At 39.4% G+C, this 26527-nt stretch overlaps 1 protein-coding gene across 7 annotated transcripts in view; it reads left to right on the forward strand.

Annotated features, from left to right (window-relative positions):
• The window catches only part of SLC4A4 (solute carrier family 4 member 4), a 314923-nt gene that overhangs the window by 281132 nt on the left and 7264 nt on the right, over nt 1-26527 (forward strand). For all 7 annotated transcript variants that reach the window (XM_074344725.1, XM_074344736.1, XM_045506140.2 and 4 more), the window contains 6 exons: nt 8977-9155; nt 10306-10378; nt 17933-18001; nt 20298-20471; nt 22613-22774; nt 26163-26259. In XM_074344725.1, coding sequence (XP_074200826.1) covers nt 8977-9155; nt 10306-10378; nt 17933-18001; nt 20298-20471; nt 22613-22774; nt 26163-26259 — 754 coding nt within the window. The remainder of the gene's footprint in view (nt 1-8976; nt 9156-10305; nt 10379-17932; nt 18002-20297; nt 20472-22612; nt 22775-26162; nt 26260-26527) is intronic.

The raw sequence follows: 26527 nt of genomic DNA on the forward strand, positions 1-26527 counted from the left end.
AATTATTTCTCTTACTTTCTGGCAGATAAGCCATGATTTCTATGAGATATTTTCTGTATTTTTTTTGAGCATTTTTAGATTTTCTATACTAGGAAGCATTTCTGAGTTGATTTAGTTTGAAAGGCTAGAAATAGATGTTGACTAATATATTTTATTCTGAACAATTTGGAAACATATTCTTACTTTTGTTATGTAGTTGGTCAGAGTTGCTTTGTGTCCTTGAAAGTAAATGCCTCTTCTTTTTTGCTCATTAAGTTTTCTTACTAATAAAATTCAGAATTTTGAATTTAGCAAATTTGGGATTGATAAAATATTGAGATTTTATTCTTCTTTTCCAATGTAGAAAACATTGGAAAATCAAGGCATATTAGGATTTACCTCTTAAAACAAGAGTTGAGTATGTAAAAAATGCTTTCATCACTTTTGGAATTGCTTATTTGAAATCATTCCTTTGAATGACAATAGTTATAGAATAAATGCCAGTGTTTTGACACAAATCTAAAGATACCAGTTCAGATATCATCACGAATCAAAGGCTTTTCACTCTGAATATTGTTTTGTTCAAACTTTGTTATAAAAGGAGGCTGTGGAATGTGAAAATTGGATACGCTGTCTAAAATTATAAAGGGCTCTGACTGCTATAAAATTGATTCAAAAAAGAAACCTGAAACAGTGAGAGAGATAGAGGCATTGTGATATTAAAAGAAGCATGTTTTTGGGTGGCATTTGCTCTGGCTCCGTGTCAGGTGGCCCTGACTGGCTGACTGCTCTGTTTGGGATGGGATCCACCTTTCCACTCTGCAGAATAGCTCTATGCTGATGAGGAACGCCAAGGCACTTGGCTTTTTTTGGCCATCATTTTGGTTAGTTATGTCCCACATTATCCCTGCAGAGCACTCAAAAGCAAACCAGGTTCAGCAAGGTCATGACTTCCCCAAGGTCTTTCCCTGAGTCATTGCGGAGGCAGGAAGAGAGTCTGAGCTTCAGACTGCAAAGCAGGGGATGCTTCTCACAAGGAAAGTGATTTTAAGTGTTACAGATAGGGTGTGGGAGGGAGAAGTAGCTTAGAATAGGTATCTAGAAATAGATATTAGGCAGTTGTAGCAATAAATTTTCTCTGATACACTCTATGGCAGAGCCCTCAATTTGCATGTGTTTTCTTGGGTAACTCCAAAATATGCCCTGTTTTAACTTTGCCTTTCTTTTCCTGCTATCAGACCTTAGATCCAGTCCTTTCATTTCATGTCTAGACTGTTCTAATGGTTTAACCATGAGTTGACAACCAGTCTCTCTTGCTTTGTTCTAAACATTTTTTTAAAGCATGGTTCTTAACATGTCATTCCCATATTTCTAAACCTTTGTATTTTTTCTAAAAGATATAAAGACCCTCTAAACCTTTTCTCCTTAAAGAATGTCCATTTGCCCTGGCTTGAGATTTAAGCCTCTTTGTGATATAATGTCACCCTAAATTTAAAATGATTCTTTTCACATACTGTACAATGCCCTGGTCAAATGAATTCCAACTCTCCTCTCCATGCCTCAGTGATTACCACTTATCAAAATCTTCTCCATCCTTTAAGATCCTCCAGATAGAGACACTTGTCAGTGTAGCCTTCACTCATAATGTGATTTCTATTGCTCTTGTTTTTGCCCTGATTACGTTTGTATTACTCTGTGGCATTGGTCACATAATGACTTGCACAGTAGTTTTTTGTGTAATTACCTATCTTTCTGGGCCAAAACGTTTTGAAGAAAAGGACCCTGTTTTAGTCCTCTTTCCAGCTCCCGTGTGGCCCATCACAGTGATTTCCATAGGCAGACTTAGTAAATGCATACTGAAGAATTCTGTTATCTTGGGCCACGTGGTTCTCAGAGTTGCTGTGCCATGTGAGATGCTTGAAGACCGCAGAGCATGCCAGCCATCTCCAGTTCTCAGAGTGAGTGCTTACATTATTCAAATCCCTGTTTAGATGTCATCACTGCAGGAAGTTCTTGTGGGTTCACACTAGGCACAGTTAAACACTCTGTCCTCTTGGGTGTCTTTTTCAGACCTCTTTGAATCTCTGTTTAGAGTACATTATAATCTGTGTACAAATCTGTGTCGCTTCCCTTGGTGGAAGGAACTATGCCATGGTTCTCAGCATCCCCATGAGCCAACTTGTCTGAATCACTCGGGGGAGCTCCTAGCATGAATGTTTATTCTATGTCTGTGCACATGTATGCACTGCTCCTGACCCCTTTCTTCCCATTCATTTGCCAGAGGTAAACTTCAGGCGGTTAGGCTAGTCTCTATCGTGGGTTTTGATTTCTGTGTATTTTATTCCTAACTGACTTGCATTCTGTATTAGCAGATTATATACAATATCAGAAGAAAGTTAAGTTTCACTTCCTATCCTTGTTCTTAAAATAATCTCCAGCTTCAGAAAGTAGAACATCCCTTGGATTTATATTCATGGAGACAAGGACTTTTATAAACTTTAAAGGACGTACTTAACCTTCTGGACATCTATTGAGTCCTTGCTATGTATGGAACGCTTGCGTTAGATGTTGAAGATAAAAATTGTTCTACATTACGGTCTGTGCCCTGAGGTAGCTTAGTGCCTTTTCCCTGTTCATCACTCACATCCACCACCAGGTTGGAACTGACCTTGTCTTGTCTTCTGTGTGCCTTGTGTCTTACACATACAATAAGGTATTTGCTTCCATATCTGGCTTCAACTAATAATCTGTTACGAGGGCAGGTATTCTGTCTTATTTTTTTAAATTTTTTATTGAAGTATAGTTGATTTAAAATGTTGTATTAGTTTCTGGTGTACAGCATAGTGATTCAGTTACACACATATATATTCTTTTTCATATTATTTGTTATTATAGGTTATTACAATGGATTGAATATAGTTCCCTGTGCTATACAGTAGGACTGTGTTTTTTTAATCTATTTTATATATAGTAGTTTGTATCTACTAATCCCAGACTCCTAATTTATCCCTCCCCCACCTTTCCCCTTTGGTAACCATAAATTAGTCTTCTTTGTCTGTAAGTCTGTTTCTGTTTTGTAAATAAGTTCACTTGTCTCATTTTTTTTAGATTCCACAGATAAGTGATATCACTGTGATATTTGTCTTTCTCTGTCTGACTTACTTCACTTAGTATGATGTTCTCTAGGTCCATCCACATTGCTGCAAATGGCATTATCTCATTCTTTTTTATGGCTGAGTAGTATTCCATTGTCTTACTCACTGTTTTATCTAACACAAGGCCTAGCATAGAATAGGTGTTCAATGAATGTTTATTCAAAAATAGTTTTCCAAGCAAAGATATGAGCAAATGCAAAGACCCCGAGGTTGGCAGGAGCTTGGTGTTTTGAGGAACAGCTAAGAGGTCAGTGTGACTGGAATTTAGGGGAATTAGTGGATTCAAGATAAGGTCAGTGAGAGTGGGGCCACATCACTGTAGGACAAAGGCTCTCAGCCTCTCCGCATTATTGACATTTTGAATCAGTCTTTGTTGGTCGTGACTGTCCTGAGTATTGTAGTCTGTTTAGCAGCATCTCTGGCCTCTATCTGCTAGATGCCAGTCTCACCCTCTCCCCCCAAAGTTGTGACGACCGAAAATGTCTCCAGACATCACCACTTGTCCCCGGGAGGGTGGGGGGAATAGTTCTGGGAAGAAACACTAGTGTAGAACTTTATGGATGATTTTACAGTGCTTAGGTTTTATTCTAAGTGAAATGAGAAGCCACTGGAGAGTTTTGATCCGGGAAGTGCCATGTAATGATTGAGATTTTAACAAGATTGCTCTTTTTAAAAGTCTGGAGAATGGGATGTCAGGGACAAGATTGAAGCAGGGGCTTCTGTGGCTACAGTGGCCTTGAGGGCGGAGAGTTGCTGGGTGGATATGGAGGAAGCAGGGGAGCTCGAGCTGGACCTTGAAGGGACAGGATGGATTTAAACAAACGGCAAGATGGGAAAACAGAGTACAGGTTTGAAGAGTGGCGCATAACGTGCAAGGCATGTTTAGGGAATGGTACCGTTTCTGGAATCCTTCAGGGCCCCCATCAGAGACTCAGATGCGTGAGCCTCAGCGTGGGAAGCTGGGCTCGTCAGGACCTGCTCTGTTCTGCCTGGCCTCCTACTCTCTCACTGGCCTCCCCTGATCCCTTGACATTCCAGTCTGGATGGATGGCTTCAGAGCCCCGCTTTAGGCATTTCCTCTGGCAGCAGTAAGGATGGATGGGGGAGCTGCAAGAAAGGAGGCAGGTGGAAGGAGCGGTCAGGTGGCCTGTGTATGATCCAGGAGATGATGAGAGGAATCTGAAAAAGGCAGCGGCAGTAGGGAGAAGGGGTAAGGAACAAAAGGTTTCACATGATATTACAGAAAAATGCTGTTTCTTTGTATTTCTTAGATTATTATTTCCATTAGAAAGTGCCAACTATCTGAATATTATTTTCATTCCATTCAGATCTACTTATTCAGATACTTTTAGCTAAAAGAGATATCTCATAAGTGGCTTATATTCATATGTATAGATTTGTTTTGCAGGAATGACTTCTTTAACACAGCCATTCGAGTTCTGGGGTCTTTATGGCACTAGTTAGTTGCATAGTTTTTTTTTTTGGAGGAGGCTCTGGGGATTGAACCCAGGACTTCGTGCGTGCTAAGCATGTACTGTACCCCTGAGCTATACCCACCCCACCTTGAGCATAGCTTAACCATTCTGTTCAACAAATATATCTCCCGAGTTTACTGTGTGTAGGACACTGTATGACACATTGCAAGCCTTGAACACGGAAATCTGGGAAAATAAATTCATTGCTTTTCCCTCTTCAGTCTCAGCTCCTTAACATCTCTCCCATCTGCCCTTTGCCTTTCCCAGTGCTGTTACTTCAGTTTAAAGTACATCATCTCCAGCCTGGATGATGGCTGCATTGTCCTGTGTGTCATTGCTGCCTCCAGTCTTGTTCACTTCCAACCCTTCCATCCTTCTAAACAGAAATCTGATCATCTCACTGGCCTGCTTCAAACTCTTCAGTGCCTTCCCATTGCTCTTATGATTAAAAAAATTCCAAAGCCTTTGGCCAAACAGCCAAGTTCTTAACTTCTTTAGCCTTATTTCCTACCTTTCTCATCTCCTCCTATGCAGCAACTCTAGTTAATTTCCTCAAAATGGCAGCTCTTTGCCTGTGTTTTGTCCCTGCTTCCCTGCTTCTTGTCTCCCAGCTGGTTATGGCTCATGTTTCAGGACTCAGTAAATACCACCCTGTATATGCAAACCATCCCTGACTCTGGGCTGAGGTGAGTACCCTTCCTGCGTGCAGCCATGGCAGGAGCTCACCCCTACTGTAGACCTGTAACTCTGTTGTATTGAGAATGTCTGTTGACTTGTCCAGCTTTATGCTGCTATGCTATAAACCACTGGAAGGCAAGGAATGTGTATTACCTATAGTGTTACTTCTAGGATCTAGCATGGTGCCATTGAACAGATGAATTAACATTCATTCATTTATCCAACGAATGTTTATCTAGTGTCCACTCTGTGGGGGGCACTGTGCCATGTGCTGGAGTGTCAGTGGTGAACAGAAATACACATGGTCCCTGTCCTCACAGAGCTTCTGGTCCCTGAGGGAAAGAGGCATCATTCAGAGGATCATGCAGAATGTGACATGGCACATGTGTCTGGTGCTGTGAAAGAGAGGTGAAGGGGCTTTAAGAGCCTATAAGAGAGAGTTTGACCTAGTCCAGGAGGTGCTGGGAGTTTTGTGGTGGTGTCACTTACACTGAGACCTCACACCTTAGTGGGACTTAGCTGAGTGAGGCTAGGTGGGTAGGGTGCTCGAGGAGGGCACCGGAATCCCTGTGTATGACCGGCTTTATAAGAGGAGGTAACCTGGCAAGAATGAATGACTGAAGTAACCCAGTGTGGCTGCTAGGAGAGAGAGTCAGAGTTGAGTCTGGTGAGGGGACTGTGCAGAGGCAAACCAGGCAAGGCTGTCAGGTCCTACTGCTGATTTCCCCTTCTTTGTAAAGAGCATCAAGCAGGCTTAGCATGGCTGAGGGAAAGGAAGACTTTTTGATGACAGTAATGTCAAGAGGCGCCGAGTAATTATGTGTCTATAATTATGATTATTTTGTTCCAGAACTTTTATTTATTCCAGTGGTTTTGCGGCTACCTTTGTATATACTTTCTAAAATCCTCCTCCACCCTCTTTGGTATCATGCAGCCCCTTTTTTGCTAGTCTCTAGGATATCTAGCTCAAACTCATTTTACTTGAAATAGTTTAAGAAAGCATGGAGACAGCTCAGGGTAGCAGGAATGATTTTTTTCTGCAACCACTATTCTTTTGACTTGTTGATCTGGCCAGTTTACACATACTTAGGTTATTGCAGTTTCCTTGGTGACAAGATTTGGGGATCCTGCCCATCAGTTACCTTGTTGGTACCTCTACTATGGTCTTGAGTGATTTAGTCTAAGTAGGTCTGGAAACTGTGTGGCATTTCCAGATACTGTCCACCTCCCCACTTGTCCCCCAAATGGGTCACATTTCTACCAATTAACAAATCAAGTTTTAATTTTTATATAGCTAATTGAGAGTTTGTAGTTGCCATTCAGAAGACTGTACACGTACTATTTGTCATTTACTTTTTAATGAACATTAACTGTGCACTGACCACACAGCATGCACTCTGCTTAGGTATTCAGGATACAGTCCAGTTCTTCCTGTTACCTATAGTCTAATGTCAAAGACAGATAAATACATCTACAACTTTAAACCAGTGTGATGAGTGCTGTATTAGAGGAATGTGTGAAGTGACAGACAGGGAAACATAAAGGAGACCTCACCTACCTGAGACTCACCTATCTCACCTGGACCAAGGAAGGAAAAACTACCAGAAAAAAAAAAATGAAGGCTGATTTAAGTCTTAAGGAAGAGTAGGATGGAGCCAAGGGAAAAAGAAGGAAGAGTAGAGGTTATTCCAGGTAGGGGGTGCTATATGGGCAAAGACACAAAAGGCATTAGTGACTAAGACACATTCAGGGAATTGCATGTGGTTGAAAATGGATGTGACATAGGATCCAGGCAGGGGAGAGGTCTAAGATGAGACTGCAGATGTGAACAGAGGCCAAATCGTGAATGGCCTACACATCCACAGGCAGGAGTGAGCACATCCTGTAGGTTTCACCTTAATGTATAGCTGGAGTCACCCACTTCCTGCCGTCTTCATTGGTACCACTCTGGTTCTAACCATCACGATCTCTTGCATGGATCATGGCAGCAACCTCCCAGCTGGTCTCACTGTTCTCTTCAGTCTGTTCCTACTGCAGCAGCCATGGTGTTTAGAACTAAGCCAATCATGTCATTCTTCCATTTGAAACCCTCCAGTGGCTTCCAACTATACTCAGAATACAGGCCCAAGTTCTTACAGCTCTCTGTAGTGCTTATTACTATTTTAGATACTGTGTAGTTTACTTATTTATGTTGTTTATTGTTGTCTCCCTCAGTAGAATAGAAACTCCACGAGCACAGGAATCTGTCTGTTATGTCTGCAAATGTGTCACACCACCTAAGCCTGTACCTGTTAACAGGTCGGCAGTCAGAATTTGTTGAAAGAACGAATGACTGAGACCTCAGATACATCATGATATTCACCTCATTAGTCACTCCTGAACAGGTGATCTCAGCCCCTCCTCCTCTCTGCCCTCCTTTCCCCAACCTTAACCCACTCCCAGTTCAAACCCTTGTGCCTTCAAACCATTTGTACTGAAATGAACTGGTTTTATGAATATATATTAGCCCATTTGTCTTTTAAGGAGATATATGCTCTTAGTCAAACCTGGACTAAGTAAAAATACACTTTTCTTTCTTGTGTCAGCTCCCCTTGCCTGTGATGAGTTCTCCGAGAACATGATTAGACCCATGTATGCGAGCCAGGGGTGGAATCCTGGCGTGTCAGTTAGAAGAGAGCACTGCCCGAGGAACTGTAACAGGATCTGAATGATAGCAGTCACCCGGCTCCTAGTGTAAAGCCCGTTCTGACTTTAAAGCCGACCTCTCCATCCCCCAGATTGGTCCCACGCTGGCTCTTAGCTCTGCTGCTCCCATGCTGTGAAAATGGACTGCTCTGTTTTCTGAGACTCCATAGGGGTGTTAGGCATTGGATTTCTTCATAAACAGAGCGGTGAAATAGAACCATAGAACAACATTATGGATACATTGAACGATATTTATTTAGTGAGTAAAAGAGCTGGACCTTTGGTTACGTTGTCTGCTCTTCCAGTCAGTAAATGTTATTGTGAGCATCCCACAATGTTTGAAATCAGCCTCTTCTCATTAAGGGAGTATAATTACCTTGATAATCATGTTTAATAGATTGTTAAACGATTATTTGCATATACCATGAAAGGTAAGAAGCCGTGTTCTGTGTACTTTCTTAAGGTTGCTGTCAGATCGTTCGTCTGCGTGTACTGAATCCAGCCTAGGTGAACAGCAAACTGCTGAAAAGTCACACAGAGAAGGCATAGCTTTTAAGGTGTTTGTTGTGCTTCTGTTAAAAACAACTAATATGCTCTGGCTACTATCACCATTTACTGAGCTCAGCACCGCCATTTAAGTTCGCACAGAATACTTTCCCTCAGTTACTGTGTTGAATGGTCTCAGTAACTCTTCAGGGTAGCTATATCTCCACGGTTCTGATCACATGACTGGACACAGAGAGGATAAGTAGCAATAAACAAATAATGAGCTGAGACTTACATCAGGCTGGAGGAGATGTCATGTGGTTGCTTTGTATTGAATTGTCAGAGGGACAGTATGAAGAAGGGGAAGTTTCCTCATTCAAGGAGCTAACCTTCTAATAGTTATATTTATCACGCAAAGTGAGTTGATTTCTTTCAATGATCTTAACTCCCATCTGGACATATGACTGGAGAGCAACCTGAGTACTCTCTCCACATGGTTTTGTTACCTCTTGCTGCAGAAAGGAGCTGGGTATCACCTGGATCTCTTTTGGGTGGCCATCCTCATGGTGGTGTGCTCCTTCATGGCTCTTCCATGGTATGTGGCTGCCACTGTCATCTCCATCGCTCACATCGACAGCTTGAAGATGGAGACGGAGACTTCAGCACCTGGAGAACAACCGAAGTTTCTCGGAGTGAGGTAGGTTAAGTCAGAGGAAGATGGCTCCACAGAACACATTATGCACACATCTGCACGTGGTTCAGCAGGAAGTGGGCAGGCGGGAAGGAGAACGGGCTGGTGATGAATGATTTCTTCCTGTACTTGCTCTTCGAGAGAGGACTGAGTTTTCATTAGAAAGAGGGGCTTCAGTAATTTCTTGAGTTCCCTTCTTACGTTACATACATCTCCTTTGATTAACAGAAGGCTAAAAGATGCAAAGTGAAAACACAAACAGATCATTCACTTTCTTCAGTCCCTGCAGGGCATTTTGGTGCTGTGGTATACACTCTGTCACCATCATATATAAAAACCAAACCCTTTAATTTTTCAGCTCTATTGAGACTTTCTTGAGTCTGCTTATGACTTTCAAGATTCCATGAAAGGAAAGCAAGTCTGATTTTCCAGTTCATTTTCTGTCCCATAAGCACTGAGAAACCTTGACCTCCAGCTGTTAAATCTGGGAAGCCCTGAAAGGCTCTTAAGAGACCTTTATACTCTGTTGTGTATGTTTTGCAGCAAACTCTGCTCCTCAGTGCTCGGGTGAATAGCTCACACGACAGAGCCTTCATTTCCCACGCCACAACACTGGGTGATTCTTTCTTGGAGACTGGGAAGAAGGGTGGTGTATGGGAATCATTTTTGTTAAAAAGTACTTTTGTTGTTGCAGATTTGGAAATTAGACTGATAGGATTTGTTGCACTTATGAAATTTTTCTGAGCTGTTTTGTTAATTAGCATGTGGGACAGTGTAATCACCATCTCCCATGAAAGAAGGTGTAATTACACAACAGTACAAGTTGTTTAAAAATAAGTGTTTTACATAGGCCAGTAATTGATGGGCCCAGAGCAAGTGATGTTTTCTCTCTTAATTCTAAAAGGACAGAGGATTTAGCAGAATCACTTTTTACTTGATGAATTCAAATCACATACTGCAATAATGTTAAGAGAATTTTATAGTTCTGTTAGGCCTATATGCTGTCCTTGAGGTATTAATTACATATATGTCCACACCTTTGCTGATTTAGCCAAGCCTTGATTCGGTCAACGTATAGTCTTTTTTGAAGGTGAAAAGACAAGAGCGTGTTTATGAAAACAAGAGGTAGAATGGTAATCTTTTGATTTGGTTTCAGGGAACAAAGAGTCACTGGAACCCTTGTGTTTATTCTGACTGGTCTGTCAGTTTTTATGGCTCCCATCTTGAAGGTAAATATGTGAAATACTCGTCTCTTTTTCCTTCTCAGAGCACTGGCAGATCATTGGGTGTGTGAAGAGCAGACTTCCTTAAGAACTGTCTGAGATTCTCAGCCACTTCCACAACACACTATATGAAGCAGGAGTTAGGTAGAATGAAGGCGTTTAAAAAATGTGTCTTCCTTTCCTTCTTATTCCTTTACCCCTTCTATTATTATTACTATTACTATTATTAGTAGTATCATTATTTTTATTACTACTACTACTATTATTATTATTATTGCAGTTATTTGGTTGAACCATATTAAATTACCAGTATTCCAATTTTTTGACCTATGCATATGGCAGTTTCATACAGTTCAATATAACTAACTGATCTGCACTTTCCACTACCTTTTTTGCTCTCCTTGTCTCCCTACATCCTTTTTTCCCATCACTTCGCATTTACCTGTCCCTGCATCCTGTCCTCCGTCCCCACGTTAGACTCCTGGATAATGCGAATGACTCAGGGCAATCATTTTGTCATTGTTCTGTTATTCTTAAGTATTGTTGACTGTGTTTCTCTCTTCTTTGCATCAGAAGGCCTCATGTTCACAGAGAAAAGAGAGTGAAATTACTGACTTAGAACTAGAAAACTTTAGAAATGAACTTTTGAAGAAGAAAAATGATAGATTATTTAAAAAGTTAGGAGTCAATATATAGGTTTGATTGAGAGGGTGAATATCTGTTTAATAGATAAATATAAATCATATATGAAAGCCTATTGAGAAGTAGAGATAGGACTAAAAAAGGTTAATGTCTATCTGCCATGAAGCTTCCAATTTTCTCTTGTGGCAAATGTTTTATTATTTTTTTCTGATATAAACAATACTAGCCAATTATTGATAATTTGTATCTTCTGCTTTGCCCCATGGTACAAAGCATGAATCTCATACAGACCTAACAGCTATAAACAACAAATGTTAGCAATATCCTTCCAAATTTTTCTCTGAAAATGTGTATTTTTAAACCATTCTAATTTTTTAGAAGATTTTCAAAATGCTTGTTTAATTACACAAGTAATGGAGCAGTACATTCTTGGAAAAAATTCAAACAATGCGAAAAATACAGTGAAAGGCAAAAGCCCTTCATTTCTTTTCAGTTAACACATTTGTATGTCAATTGCCAGTCAGATGAATTTGTGGAAAGTAGAAGTGTAATTTCTTAACTTCTAGCTAGGACTGACTTTGCCTTAAGAGTACACATTATGCACAAAAGACTTTGTAAACAGTTAAAAGATTTAAATGTTCAGCTTCTGTCCTCACTTTCCACAATGCCAATTCACTGGTTTAATTAATTTCTGACCAGAATTATGAAGAAATACGCACCTCATGTAACACATAGGGAAGTAAAATGAAACGTTACCGCAGGAATTTGTCTCTGGTTCATACAGAGGACCTTAAAAAGGAATAGATTTTATGTTCTGTGGGGACAGAGGGAAATCTATTGTCACTTTTGCCAGTGCAGAGCAAGTTGTAGGGTAGGTTTAAAATTGTTGTGAATTTCATAGCATCAGATCCCCTGCCAAAATGCTCTGTGTTCCTCTGTTGCCTCATAGACACCAGCCCATCAGCTGGTGGAAAAGTCTGATGACAGCTTTTGACAGCGTACGCAATGGGACCTCGTCTGGACAGACCAACTTTTAGAGAGGTCATTGTAGGTAATCATGACCTCATGTTGTGGGAGGCTCTACTAGGAAGGAATTTGCCCCTGGGACCCCTGAAGGTGGACTCACATGACACAACTGCAGGGTTTCTTTTACAGGATCTCTTAGTGCGGAGCCACTAGTAAGGGATACATAGAAATCTCCCCATCAGTTCACATGTACTCATCACCATCCACCTTTTTTTCCCTTTTATTATTGGGTTATTTTCTTTTCACTAGTACAGTATAAAATCCTAATTCAAAAAAGCCAGATATGTTTAAAAATTCTTTTTTTCTTGGTTTGTTACAGCAAGTTGGCTTTAATCTTGGAGAATCTGTCAGCTGAGTAATCATGCGTGATTCCAAAGGGACACAGAGAACAGCCACTGTATAAACTTCTATTTTTAGGAAGAGAGGCAAGGCCTCTTCCCAACTCTTTTCTCACCCAAATATGGCTGCAGAGGAGTTAAAGCTGAAAGCACTTTTGTTCTTCATTTTACGGGGATTCTTTTTGCCCCGATATACAAAGCTCGTTAGTATCTACAGGAACAGACTACAATACAGAGAAAGGAGAGAGACAGTTGTAAGGGGTCAGTGAGCGTGAGCTTGGTTTTCCTTTGACCTTCCTTAAGTTGTCATGTGCTGGCCCTCATCACTCAGTTACCAGGGTCCATAATTGTGGCTGTTTCCACCTGGCAGCTTTGGGTCAGTGCAGAAAGTCAGTGTGCATCGTAAGAAGCAGTGAAAAAGGGCGTTTGGCAGACATTTTTGCTAGGCAAGGTTTTGCCTCAAATGTAGGAAATGAAATTGCTTTGTTAATGTAGTTTCCAACGTATTGTGGGAAATGTAGATTTGAAAGCAACAAGGATGAAGCAGTCTAGCATTGACGATTGTTGTTCCTTGCTTCGGTGAGTGACGCTATTCCTAACTTTAGGAATCATATCTGAAAAAGTCAGCCAATTTGAGACCATGTGCCCTTTTTAGCATGGAACTTGGTATTCACTAATGAACTTGGGTGATGTGCATTCACTGCAGAACCCTTGTTAGCTCATTTGAAAAGTCAGAACAGGAAGAAGCAGATGTTGAGGGTACAGTTTAATGAAAACCTAAGTCACAACTGAGCTAAAGTCAAGATTAACAATTAATCTCAGAATTCGCACGGAAAGTGGTGTCAGCAGTTACCTTGGAGGCGGGAACTTTGTTCCCTCCACTCTGTGCCTATGTGTGTTTTAAAGAAACAGATGACACCTTTTGGGAATAGCTTTACTAAAAAGAGCTACCTTTGAAAGACAGATCAAACAAATGGGATCAAGAGAAACGTGTGACTTTTTTAAATGAAACAGTTCAATACCTTCCCTCCCAACTCCTGCATCCCTCCCCATTTGGTGGCTTCTGATGATGCTAGCTAACCATTTTCTCCCGTGTAGTGAGAAGTGCAGATCGTTGTTCCCTATGCCTACTTAGGCAGACTTGCTTTGAACGTGGTGTTTATGACCTCTGTCTTGGTCTCCCTGCCGAAATCTGTCTTTTTACAGGGAAGAATGTAAGGAATTATGGTGTACTAGTTTCAAGTTCAGGAGGATATCCCTCGACCTTGGCCAGCGACAGTCAGGCATGCCTCAGATCTCACCGTTGATTCAGTACAGCCCTGTTGGGAAGCGGGTCTAGCTGGTTTCCCAGGCTGGCTCAACAGTTTAGATCTGTGTTTCTGCAGTGGAAACATTGCCTGTTAAGCTTGTGTTCTGTATGGGGGGACTCGGGGAAACTAAAGGGCAGCAAAAAAGATGAAAGGCAGTTCCTGGAGCTTGCTTTTTCCATTCTTCTGGCAAGCCTAAAGAAACAAAGATCAAGAAGAATTCACTGCCACGTCTGTTGCCTCTGCTTGAATTAGTTTATCTTTAACATCAGGAATGGACAACATTTATCTTTCAGATTTGTTCAGTGTTCTAAAATGTGGAAGATAGCCTTTAATTTGTAAATTTGACAAATGTTTCTTGAGCTCCTGCTGTATGCCACCCCCTCTGGTCAGTAACAGGGAAACAAGGAGACATGGTAATGAAGGTGATGATGGTGATGAAGATGATGGAACAGTAGCTCCTATTTATTGAGCTTGGCATTGGACCAAGAGCTTTACACAGGTTTTTAAAATTTAGTACTCCAAAAACACCTACAAAAACATACTTATGATTAATACCTATTTTACAGATAAAAAATTGATGAGTAACTTGCCAGGTTACAGAGTTCTTAAATGGTTGAGCCAAAATTCGAACCCAGGCAGTTCTGACCCCAAAGCCTGATCAGCCATCATGGTTTACCACCTTTTAGAATAAAAGAGCATTTGCCCTTAATGAACTTAATCACTTTTATTTCCCATGTGATGATCTTCCCCAGCTTCTTTGATCTAATATCCAGTTCTCTTACGTAGCGAGAAATACGGCATTTTCACAGACTCATCATACCTTGATGAGCTCCACAGTTTCTTCAACAAGCAGGGACCAGATTGCAAGTCAGCAGCTTCCCGGTGCTGATTTTTAAGGCTTAAGGGCTTTAGACTATTATTCTCATAGTTGAAAGGGCAATATTGTAGAGCCTAAATAAAACTAAGCCTTCAGGTATGACCTTTGTAGCACCCTCCTGGCCTAAACTGCCACCCCCCCAAGCCCCCCACAGATGGGCCAGAGAAAGTTGTGCTGTGCACCTGTAGTCTTCTTGACTTGCCTGCCACTAGAGGTCCTGATGATAATAATGACATCAGTGCCGCACCATGTATCATTGAGTGAGTATCTTTTATGAGCCAGGCCCTGAACTGAGTGCTTGTGCCCTGTAATCTTTGTCATAAGCACTATGAGAAGACTGAGGGTAGGGAAGTCGATATTTCCTTTGGGCTCCACAATATGCAGAACCAGAGTTGGAACCCAGGTGTGTCTAACTTCTATGCCCATGCTCTTAATCAGGACCTCATTCTGGGTTTTATATGCACAGACACACACACACACAGAAACACACAGACACACATTGACTATGATTCTACTGGAAGACCTCACTCTGGTGGACAACTACAGTCTACCTTTTTTAGGTTAAATTTACCCTTCTTACACTTTTCTCCTGTGAGGATATTCTAACACTATCAGAAAATCAAAGGGAGGGATTAAGTGGAAAAAGAATGGAACTATATTCACCAGAATTTGAAAAATTTGGTAACATAGTTTGAATATGTTAAATCTTCAATGACCTCAATTTCGTGATTCTATCTGGTTGCAGGATCAAGCACTTAATTTTTTTCATTTTTAATGTTTATTAAAAGCATTGCAATATTTATAATTATGCTTTTTGGCTTTCTGGGCACATTGGATTACTTAAATAATTTTTGCGTAATTTTGTCATTTGGCAATTCTTTATTTATTTATTTTTATTTTTTAATTGAGGTATAGTCAGTTTACAATGTTGTGTCCGTTTCTGGTATACGGCACAATGCTTCAGTCATACATGAACAGACATATATTCATTTTCATGTTCTCATTTTGCAATTCTTGATAAGCCTATGTACCTAGTATACCTTGTGCTTTTTATGCTTTAAATTCTCCTGCCTGGCTTCATAAAAATGTCTACCTGCCATTACTATGTATATTATCCTAGTTTAACTTAAAATGGGATCCTGTGTTTTTAAAATACATTCTTCTTCCTTTGGGAAAATGTCTGTTATGATGAATTTTTAAGGATTGACCTGATATGACTCCTGAACGAAATCCAATAAAAAATATCCTCTAATCCAGTAATTCTGTTACATTTCATCCAGATTTCCAAACTGGAAGATTTTTTATTGAGACACTATACTATCATAAAGAAGAGGGTGAATTTCATAAGACATTTGTATGAGATTGAAATTGGCTAAAAATCAAGTGAATAGCCTTCTTTTATATGTACTCTTTTTGCCAAAGAATAACTTTTTAAAAACATAAACATATCTGCAGTTCTTTTCCCACCCATACCCCATTCCTGGGTAATGCTGCCGTCTGGTTTTATTTTGTGGTTAAATTTGGCAATATCTGTCATCCTAAGCTCAGAGAGAACAGATCTAGGCAGCAAGGCACAGAGTGCCATCTCTCTGGCATTAGAACTACAGTAGAGAAAACATTTAGCTAAGCTTAGGTGAGGGGTGGGGATAAGGACCAGGATCATTTTTGTGATTACTGTCTTTCAAGACAGAAAAACACTTTACTCAGATTGAAGAGTAACTACTGTGTGATTTCTAACTAGTTTTCCCTGAACTACACTTCTTTTTCACCTTCCACATTTCATGTCTTCCCAAGAAATTAGAAATGAAATAAGAAATCATCATAGAGTAAGGAAACATGGAAGTTGCCTTGTCTATAGAAGAAACTTTAAAAATTAAGAAATAAGTGAAAACTGTAAAATGGTCCCTTGGTGAGTTTCATTTTGTACTTTTTGGTAAATTTGTACAGAGGAATCATAAGGAGTGGAAACATACACATTCTAAAGGAAATAAAGGCATGTATCTGAACTCCAGTGGCTTGAACGTGATGCTTTCGCCTCTTTGTGGTGACCGTTGAGTATCATAGCGCACATGGCCTCCCTGCCACTCCCACTGTCCCTCCCACCCCCTTCAGTGTCATTTACATTGGTTCTGAGCTCAAGAGCAAGTTAGAGCTTTGTTAAAATTGTTAGTCTTTTTTAGAAGCAGTATGTAATGTTTAATATAAATAAGTATATTTATTCCATATAAATTTAACTATTTTATAAGCTAGCCAATAACAATTGGAGGTGGTTGTGACACATTTGGGAATTTACTGTTTCTCTGGTAGAGCTCAGGGCACTGAGATGCAGAACTGTTTTAGGTGATCACAAGGAAAGGCTGATAGAAATTGTGCTTCAGTTTCTTAATACATGTGATAGTTCTTTAAAAATTACTCTAAAGTCATACTGTTTTCTGGCTACAATAGCCTCCTTTGTGTAGATTTGGTAAGATTGGACTTAATTGATTGTGGTTTTAGTATTTGAGCTTTGAGAACTCCTGAACTTGAACTTCTTTTCAAAATCCAAGCTTGAGAACGTTTTTTTTTTTTTGTCCAGATAAAAGACTTCCCAGAAACAGAGTCATCCCTGATTTGCTTGGGGTCTTCAGTACTGGGGACATTTCAAATGTCTAGGAATGGACAAAACTTACCATCATCATACTGGAACTTCCCATTGTTGAAACACTTTGCATTAGTGCATAAGACTCTTGCTAATTAACATACGAAAATGTATTAATTCAGTTTTAAAAGATGTGTATTAATCCATGTATATAATTAATTGCTTCCAGCTGCTCCAGGCTCCTTTTTAGCAGTGTTCTCATTAGTTAGTCCTCTTAATATTCCCAAGAGGAAGAAAGGGGACAGTCATTTGGTGGTCACTTAATTGAAAGAGGCGTTTATACACCAAGCTGATACATCATTTGGTGAAAATTATTTAGGAAAAAATCAACAGATGTTTGGGAAGGAACTTTGGTCTCAGGAGTGAGGCAACCCTCTACCTCTCTTTCTCCCTCCCAGTCCCTGCCAGCGACTGGTTTACATGGTCATTCCTTTTAAGGGGAAAGGGAAACAAACTTTTCCCATTGAAAAAAAAGTTATTTTTGAGGTCATGCATGCAAATTGTAAAGAAAAAAAAATTGAAAGTCTCCCTTATCCCCCTTTATGTCTTTCTAGTACAAAGGGTTTAGAAGTTTATCAGTGATGAGTAGAGAACACTAATTGGAGGTCACTGTATAATCAAGTGTATCTTTTAGTTTGACATTTAGCCTTTATTTAAACTATCCCTCTCTCTTACTGCTCTTATTAATATTGTTTTTAACCTTTCTCCAATTTTTTTTCAATTTCCTAGTTTATTCCCATGCCTGTACTCTATGGCGTGTTCCTGTATATGGGGGTAGCATCTCTTAATGGTGTGCAGGTAAGTCTTCCATTTCAATCTAAGCATAATTTCTAGTAGTACTAAAAAACAGCCCAGTAAGAGATCATTGAAGAAAAGGGCTAATCCATAACTGCTGAGTTTTTAAAATACATTTTATTCTACTTTCTCCACCATTCATTCACCTGCGTTTCATTTCTGATTTAATTGACAAAGTTAGCTTGTGTTAACGAGTGTCATCATACATACCCAGCCTTGAAATAAGCTGTTAAAGGGTATTTGACAAGGAAAGTGAGAGAGTCATCTGTGATCTTCCACCATCTCTTCCTCCCTCCCTCCCTTCCTTCCTTCCAAGAAGGAAATCTAACCTTCTCAGTGTGCTCGAGACAGTTTATCCATTTGCATTTACCCTATACTAAGAACAGGCTCTTCTTACTTGATTTGCTTTTTGCACGGCTGAGATCATTAATCAAAAGTTTTGCACCAGTTAAAAAAAAAAAGAATCCAGTCAGTGTGCTGTTGGTGTATGTGCTACTTTTGTCAAAAACTTCAGCTGTTCCCAACTCGGGTAAAACCGGCCCCCTCTAAAAAAATTCATTAGGGAAAACTTTGTAAGGGACTTTGTCTTTCAACTGAGGTTTAATTTAATTGGCACCAGGAAACTGGAAGTACTTCTGCTGCTTTCTGGCACCTTGTTAACTGTATCCTTATTTAGCACTTAGTGATGTTTTAATGGGAAAAGACTGCATGTTCTGTGAGCATTGTAAGAATTTATTTAAACTCCTTCATAATAGTCCTTGCTTTCATTTATTGAATTTAGATTAATTTGGTTTTAGAGTCAGATAGAGGTGGGCAAGTGGCCAGACCCCCAAAAGAGAAAAGGCTATTTTATTGTTCCTTGTTTAGGTCCATTGAGTTGAGTGCTTCATCACTTGGATGTTTATTATAAAATACAAGGTGGTTCTTCATAGATTGGACTAGATGAATGTGAATATGGGTTTATTTGTGCCCATGAAACTTTGGGGAAGTATAAGTGTAAAAATATTTTATTTTTAACCTGAGATTGTAAATATTCTTTATTTCTTTAAATGGAAAAATATGAAACAAATATGGCCCCCAAACTAATAGTTCTTATTTTTGTTTTATAAGTCAGTCTAGAACAGAAGGTTGATTTTGTATGTTGTAGGTGGGTAAATGATGGTTGGAGGTCAGTACACATTTGTTAAAATAAAGGAAAAAAATCAATGGTTTCGTAATAATGAGGGGAAAAAACTCCCTTGCCGAAGGGACAGCTAGTGGATTTCTTAAATTCCGCAGTGGTGTCGCCCTGTCACCTTTTCTCTTCACTTTTCTCTTGACTCTCCCTCTTTTAGATCTTTCTGGCAAGATGTGATTTAGCAAAAATAATTGTTACCCTAGTCTCTATAAATGGGAGTGCTCCTACCAGGAGTTCTGGAGGGAGAAGGGAAACTTGTTAGACAGGAAGTCACTCCAGAGAAGACAGCCACTGGCAGTCTAGTTACTTTTCCTTTTCTCCCTTCTCTTCAGAAGGAAAGTAGAGATATTATTTAGAGTCCTTACTATGTAATTATTCAATTCAACAGCTGTTTACTGAGCATCTTCCATCTGAAGGGTCTTCTGATAAGTACTTAAGTATCATCCTTATCAGCATCATTGATATAAAGCCCGCAGTTACTCTTTGAAGCACAGTACCTGGCACGTAGGTGCTTGACAGTCATTCCAGTATCTGTTTATAGATGATGGTGCAATAGCCTCTCCTAGATTCAGGTATCTAGTTGTTGACACTCTGAAACTCACTGCAATGTTCATGTGGCTTTTCTTGGAAAAGAAATGGTAATTCATCGCTGAATGTATTTGTTGAGTTATGCCATAGATAAATAATGTGGAATTTATGAAAATACCAGTGCGTTCCCATTTTCAAGTCAGATGCTTCCTTTGAAACATCCTTGAAATATAAATGATACATCATATCTCCTCTTCTTCTAGATAAGGCAATCGAGGCCCAGTTAGACACATGAGTCAGATGTCTTCCTTCAGCATCTCATTACTAGCTGAGACCTTATTCTTCAGTGGCCACTTTATCTCATATAACTGCATAGCATTCCTGCCAAAGTAGTAACAGAAGTTGGAAGACTTGTGCTATGTCTTACTGTGTTAGACTGTATTTCTGACTCCCCGCCCAGTGCCCTCTAAAAGGGGCACCACTTGCCTGAATGCTGGATGACAAATCACCAGTGGTTCATTAGACTAAAGAAGTGACTTGGTGCATCAGCTCTTGAAGTAATGTACTTGTGCTCTGCTCCCCTTTCCTCCCCAGTTCATGGATCGTCTCAAGCTGCTTCTGATGCCCCTGAAGCATCAGCCAGACTTCATCTACCTGCGCCACGTGCCGCTGCGCAGAGTCCACCTGTTCACTTTCCTGCAGGTGTTGTGTCTCGCCCTGCTCTGGATCCTCAAGTCGACTGTGGCTGCTATCATTTTTCCGGTCATGGTAGGGGTTATTTTAATTGCACCTACCCATGAGGTCACACCCGTGTCGTGTAGTTATGGGGATGTTGACGACACATGTGTCTTTCACAAGTAGTTCCAGTTATTTTCCAGCTTTGACCTAACCACTTGGGTCAGCTGTAATTTAAGGTTCCCATGGCTGTGTTTGCCTCGGCTGGACCTTGGAGTCAGACAGCTGAGTTCAGATCCTGGCTCTGGTTCGTGCTGATCAGTGAACCTCCCCAAGCACCCCATTTAACTCATCAGCAAAACGAGGGAGGTATCTTTGTTTTTATTCTGAGCATCAATAGTGAATATAGAGTGGAGAGCCCAGTGCCTGACACGCAGTAGACACAAGTGCACATGACGTTAGCTATTTTTAAAATACTGCTGTACACTGGGATCAACTTGGCTAACAGACTCCAGCGCATTTCAGGCCAAAGAGCAGAGGACCAGCGTAGAGGTTCACGAGAGATCAACCAATGAATTAGAAGAAACGGAGAGAGAAGTTCAGTTTTGGAAATTCTCCTAGTTTGTATCATGCTAAGTTTGAGTCTGGACTCTCTCTCCCTGCCATGATATGTTGAGGAGCAAGGTGAAACGACTAACATTCCACTCTGAATACTCACAAGAGAAAGAAGGGCAAAAGGAAATGCTAGCTCTGTATTTGGCTTCATCATTGAGTTTTACACTTGACCATAGCTTTACACTTTTTGCGAGAAAATACACCTGCATATGCTTGACACAAAGTCGGCCTCAGGTCTGGCTCTGTCTCCCCTGTAGCTTTGGAAACAAAATTTTCATATACAAACCATATTTTTTTTAATAAAAATCTTCTTCCTCTTAGCTAGAATTATTATTTCGTTTTATGTATATTGGTTACTTGTAATGGTTTTTCCTCCAGGAAAGCAGAGGAAAATGGTGTGAAATATTAGTGTTATTTGTAGAGTCAGATTCTTATTTTTCATGATCCCTTATATCTTTTCAAAAAAAAATCTTAACTTACTGGAAAGCACACTGAGGATAAGAAAAGGCTTCCATTTGCTTATTAGTATCATCTGCCTGTGAGTTTTGCTGAAGCCAGGAAAAGCAGCATTAGACCCAGATAAATCTGAAATGTATCCAGTAAATCACTTACTGCCTGTGCTAAATAATGATAAAAATATTTTACCTTTATAAGGTATTTTTCATCTTTCAGAGCTTTTATTTGATCACAAAGCAGTTGTGTAATATCAGTAGTGCAGAATGTTATTAATTTCTCAGAGAGATGAAGAAGCTGACGTAAAGAGCATGACATGGATAAAGACAACTGCTTGCCGTGCGCAGGGCCAGGGCTTCCGTGTCCTACCGCATGCTAATTTACTGTTGAGCGAAGACATCTTTAATACACCTTCAAGAGCAATTCATAAACTCAGAGATACAGAGTTTAAGAGCTCTGGGTTAGAGTTGGAAAGCTCGGACCCTTTGTATCCTTCCTTTATCTGGCTTCATCATCTTGGATAACATACTTAAGTCTTTAAGCTTCAGTTTCCTCAGCTGTAAGGTAGAGATACTAACATCTAACCCTTGAGTTTGTTGTGGGAATAAATGAGAAAATATTGCCTAAGAGTTTAGCGCAGCATCTGATGCAGGGTAAGTGTTGAAGTTGCCCCAGTAGATGAAATGGTCTATGCATACTCAGGTCCTCCCTCGTTATCAATACTTTGAAGATGTCTCGGTGTACCGTGTGTTGTATGGATGTTCTTGACTTTCAAAAACCCATATAATGTTTTAATTTTGAATAATTAGAAATCATTTACAGGCTGTTTTTTCCCTTTAAACTTTTAGTTATTTTACTAAAAATCTGACATGGAAGAAAATGGTTTAAAAAATAACCCTTTCACCTAGGAATTCTAAGTGAAAGGATCATACAACTGAAATTAGTGAACAAAAGTGCGTTCCATGTAAAACTTCTATGAACCCAGTTTCCTCTTGAAGAAAATGTTTCTGGTCCACTTCATGGAAGTTCATGCAAGCGAGGTGCATTCTGTCGTACTCTAGCTTTGTACAAAACAGGCTTCTACTGCCTCTGCTAGGGCAGTTCTGATACTCGCTGTGACGTCTCCGACATGCATTCTTTCACACGTTTTATATTTATCTTTCCAGATCTTGGCACTTGTAGCTGTCAGAAAAGGCATGGACTACCTCTTCTCCCAGCACGACCTCAGCTTCCTCGATGATGTCATTCCAGAAAAGGATAAGAAAAAGAAGGAGGACGAGAAGAAAAAGAAAAAGAAGAAAGGAAGTCTGGACAGTGACAATGACGATGTAAGGAGCTTTTTAAAATTCCGAAGTAAAATTCCAAAGTTAGTTAAACAAATGTGAAAAATGTATTTTTTAATCCCTTATGTGAGATGTATGACTGAGTTCCAAGCATGTTTACCTGTCATCTCGTCCCACTTGTCACTTTCCACCTTCCTTTGCCCTTTCTTTTCTTTTCTTTGTTTTTTTCTAGTCTTTCTGTTACTGTTAATACACTAATAATGAAATAATGACTTTTAAAAAAAAGCCCACCATGTCTAAAAAATTTCAATCTCAGACTTCATAAAAAGGAGGTTTGCTTTGTAGTGCTACAAAATGTATTTGCTTTATTCTTGATAATCTGGGATTTAAATTTGAGGTGATAACTCAGTTTTATGTAATTTTAAGCCTAATATGGCCAAATGCTGGCGACCTCACCTCTCACAATCAGTGTGTCCATTTGAGTGGGCTCTCGACCAAAGTTCTCTGTTACTGTGCTTATCCTCGCATTGGACTTTGACATGATTTCAGATCATTTCTCTGTAGCCCTTCAATAAAAAGGAAAGGAAGTTGGGAATTTGGGGTCTTTTTACGTAATTGCAGTAGTCAGTGTCATAGTTTAGATGATCCTCTTGCAATTGTATGACTAAGGGGAGAAATAAAATGTCCATTTTTTCTTTAGGAAACCATTTCCAAATCTTGGTATTTCAATAAGGGTCCGTCATCAGTGCTAGGAGAAAACGTGGGATTTGCTTTTCTTTAACACACACACGTGCACATGTGCACACACATGCATACATACACACATACCAAAAGCTTACCTCAGTAGCCTTTTGAAAGCACTACCAAAATGACACTTCCTATGTGAATATTTGCTCTGGATTTTACACAGTGTAGCATCCCCTTCTAATGGAATCCCCAGTATCTCATCCTCACATGGGAGTCTGGTTAATTTTTGGTGTCTGCTCTGTACTTGATCATTTTGATTAATCATGCATACCTTGTCCTTGAGTGCCAGAACAGCTCTTTATAGTAGATACTTTTGTTCCTATCACGCTGATGAGGAAATTCAGACTGAGAAATGCTAAGTTATCTTTCTAAGTGTGCGCAGACATATTGGCAAAGGCCAAACTCCTGTCCAAGCCTTTCTGGTTCTTTCCAATTGCTCAGGCTGTCTGATTGTATTATTTTTGGAGAACTTGGAAATAGTACAGTGAAGGAAGGCAACTTACAGAATTGGATTTCAGATAAACTGATCCAATAAGAAAAGGCTAAATATACGAGGCACATTTAGCTAAAGAGAAAAAGAGTCCAAGGGAGCTTTTGTGACTGTCATCATCCATCCTCAGTGAGAACAGGTATATAGATTTTCTGTTTCCAGTGATGACAGAAAAAGAGAGAATGTGTTTAAACTGCAGAACAGATTAAGATGCAGTATGAAAAAGAACAATACATTTACACATTGAATAGAAATGAAAATTTAAAATAAACTTCTAGGCTAACTCAAGAGAAAAAAGATTGCCTGATATATTGAAATAATTAAAGTGGTATTTCATCTTGAATTTTCAAAACAAATACCTCAGTTTATGTGCGTGAGCATCAGACTTAAAATTTATTAGACATGAATGTATGAAGTAATATTATGGAATCTTCTTCTCTAACGGTTTTTAAGATAAAAAATAAAATACCCACTTTTAAGAATGTTTTAAATTTAGTGCTCTCTAGTGTCAAAAGGGATCAAATGAGATCCTGAGAAGGGCTTCTATCTAATTCTTACATTTGATTTTCAACAAATCATATTTAAACTGTGCTGTTCTTTCACTAATATTTATCACTCTCAACTCCGTATTTCCAACAGGTTTCTCGAAGATAATGTGTGAGATTTGTTTCTATTCTTTTCTTCTTTCTCTTCTCCCATCCCCACCAAAGCAAAGAAACAGGACTGTGTTCCAACCCAGCAGTTTAGACTATATCTGTGTCACAAGTTCTTTGTGTTGAGTTCATTATTTGGGACTCTCCATTTGAAAGGTGGCCCTCCTGTTGTTCATCTGGCCATCGTGTGGTGTGGGGTCCATGGATAGAGAGGGAGTCATGCCAGAGGATGGGAGTTACAACTTTAATATTTGTGAATTGATTAACTGATTAATTGATTAATTAATTGATTTCACCAATTAGAATTGGTGAAAATGATAGCTTGCCAAGATTTTGAGCCACTCAGTCATTTTTGAACCTGCCCAGTAGGCTATGATTAAGGATTGGCTGCTGATCTGTTCATCTGTAAATGCTGTTACCTGGGGAAACTTTGAAATACTGTGGTAAAGCTTGTCCTTGACAGTCTCATAAAGGTAGATGCCCCTGACATCTTCATCTTTTTTTTTTTTTTTTTTTTTGGTCAATTGGAGTCTAGTATCTTAATCCTTTAAAAAAATATTGTGGCTCATTAGCCTGTTTAGATTCATCATGAAGGACTTTTCAATGTGTGTAGTAAGCTTTTTAAGATTTTTTTTTCTTATTTTCTTCGACCCCCCCCTTGTTTCTCTTTCAACTAAAGTTCATCTCCTTGGTACTTTCAGTTAGGAGATGAATTTGATCTTTTCAGTCCAAACGTAGATATGGATTCAATATAATAAATTCTAAAAAAAAAAAAAAAGACAGTAACATGGGAATCCTGTGAAAATCTGGTACAGTTTTGGTGTAGGTGGCCTGTTCTTCAAGAAATTTCATGATTACCTGCCTGGTTTTATCACTTTATTCTGGTTATGATCCTTCTCCACTTATCTGACTATCATAGGCACCTCCCTTTTGATTTTATTTTCTCATGTTTTGCTAAGTTTTCAATATCTTTGTTATAAGGAAGTTGAAATGGGTCTTTAAATACAAAATAGTTTTTGTTAGAATATTAAAGCAAGGAAGGGAGGTTTAAGTCTATGTAAAGTGCTCTTGGGGAGGGGATGTTAGAAGTCTTCTACCTATCTTGGAAGTAAAGATAAGTCATCCTTTTCTGGAGATGGAATCACAAAACATAAATGAAACCAAAGTTTCAAGGCCATATTATAGTTTAGGAAGTCTCCTAGGTGTAATCTTTCCCGCTGAGATTATTTGCTTTACACATACAAACTAACCCAGAAATATTTGATTGAGCATCCAGTTTATGGAAAGCTTCACAATTGTTTTAGTTTGTAGCGATCTCCATTTGGTGTGGTTCTTGTTTTAACTGACCTAATCCCCTTCACTTAGAAGAGAGGAAAACAAATGTGAGGGGAAGATGGTGTAGAATTTGAAAAGTCAGCAAAGGAGAAATGGAGTAGATCTAAGACTTTGTCAATGATAATGTGATAGGTTTAATCCATACTGGGAGGTAAGGAGGTCTGTTTCGTAAAAACTTTCTAAAAACTGTTGTAAATTTCTTTCACAGTCTGACTGCCCATACTCAGAAAAAGTTCCAAGTATTAAAATTCCAATGGACATCATGGAACAGCAGCCTTTCCTAAGTGATAGCAAACCTTCTGACAGTGAGTAGAGCTAACGTCTTGCATGCCGGCTTGAATACAATTTGCACTTGCAGAAAAAAAAAGGAGGACTATCATCTGCGTTAACTTTCCCTCTATTTTCTTTCTTTTTTTTTTTTCCTATGTGAAGATTCACAATTTTATGAAACTTCATTTTTACATTCCTTGAGCTTCACCCTTTACCTTCTCCTTTTATTCGTAACTATTTAAGTTCTTGTTTGGTTGTGCAAGTTACCATCTGTTTCTTTCAAATGCTAAGCTCATAACCATG

The sequence above is a fragment of the Camelus bactrianus genome, chromosome 2, assembly GCF_048773025.1.
Source record: "Camelus bactrianus isolate YW-2024 breed Bactrian camel chromosome 2, ASM4877302v1, whole genome shotgun sequence".
Taxonomy (NCBI): Eukaryota; Metazoa; Chordata; class Mammalia; order Artiodactyla; family Camelidae; genus Camelus; species Camelus bactrianus.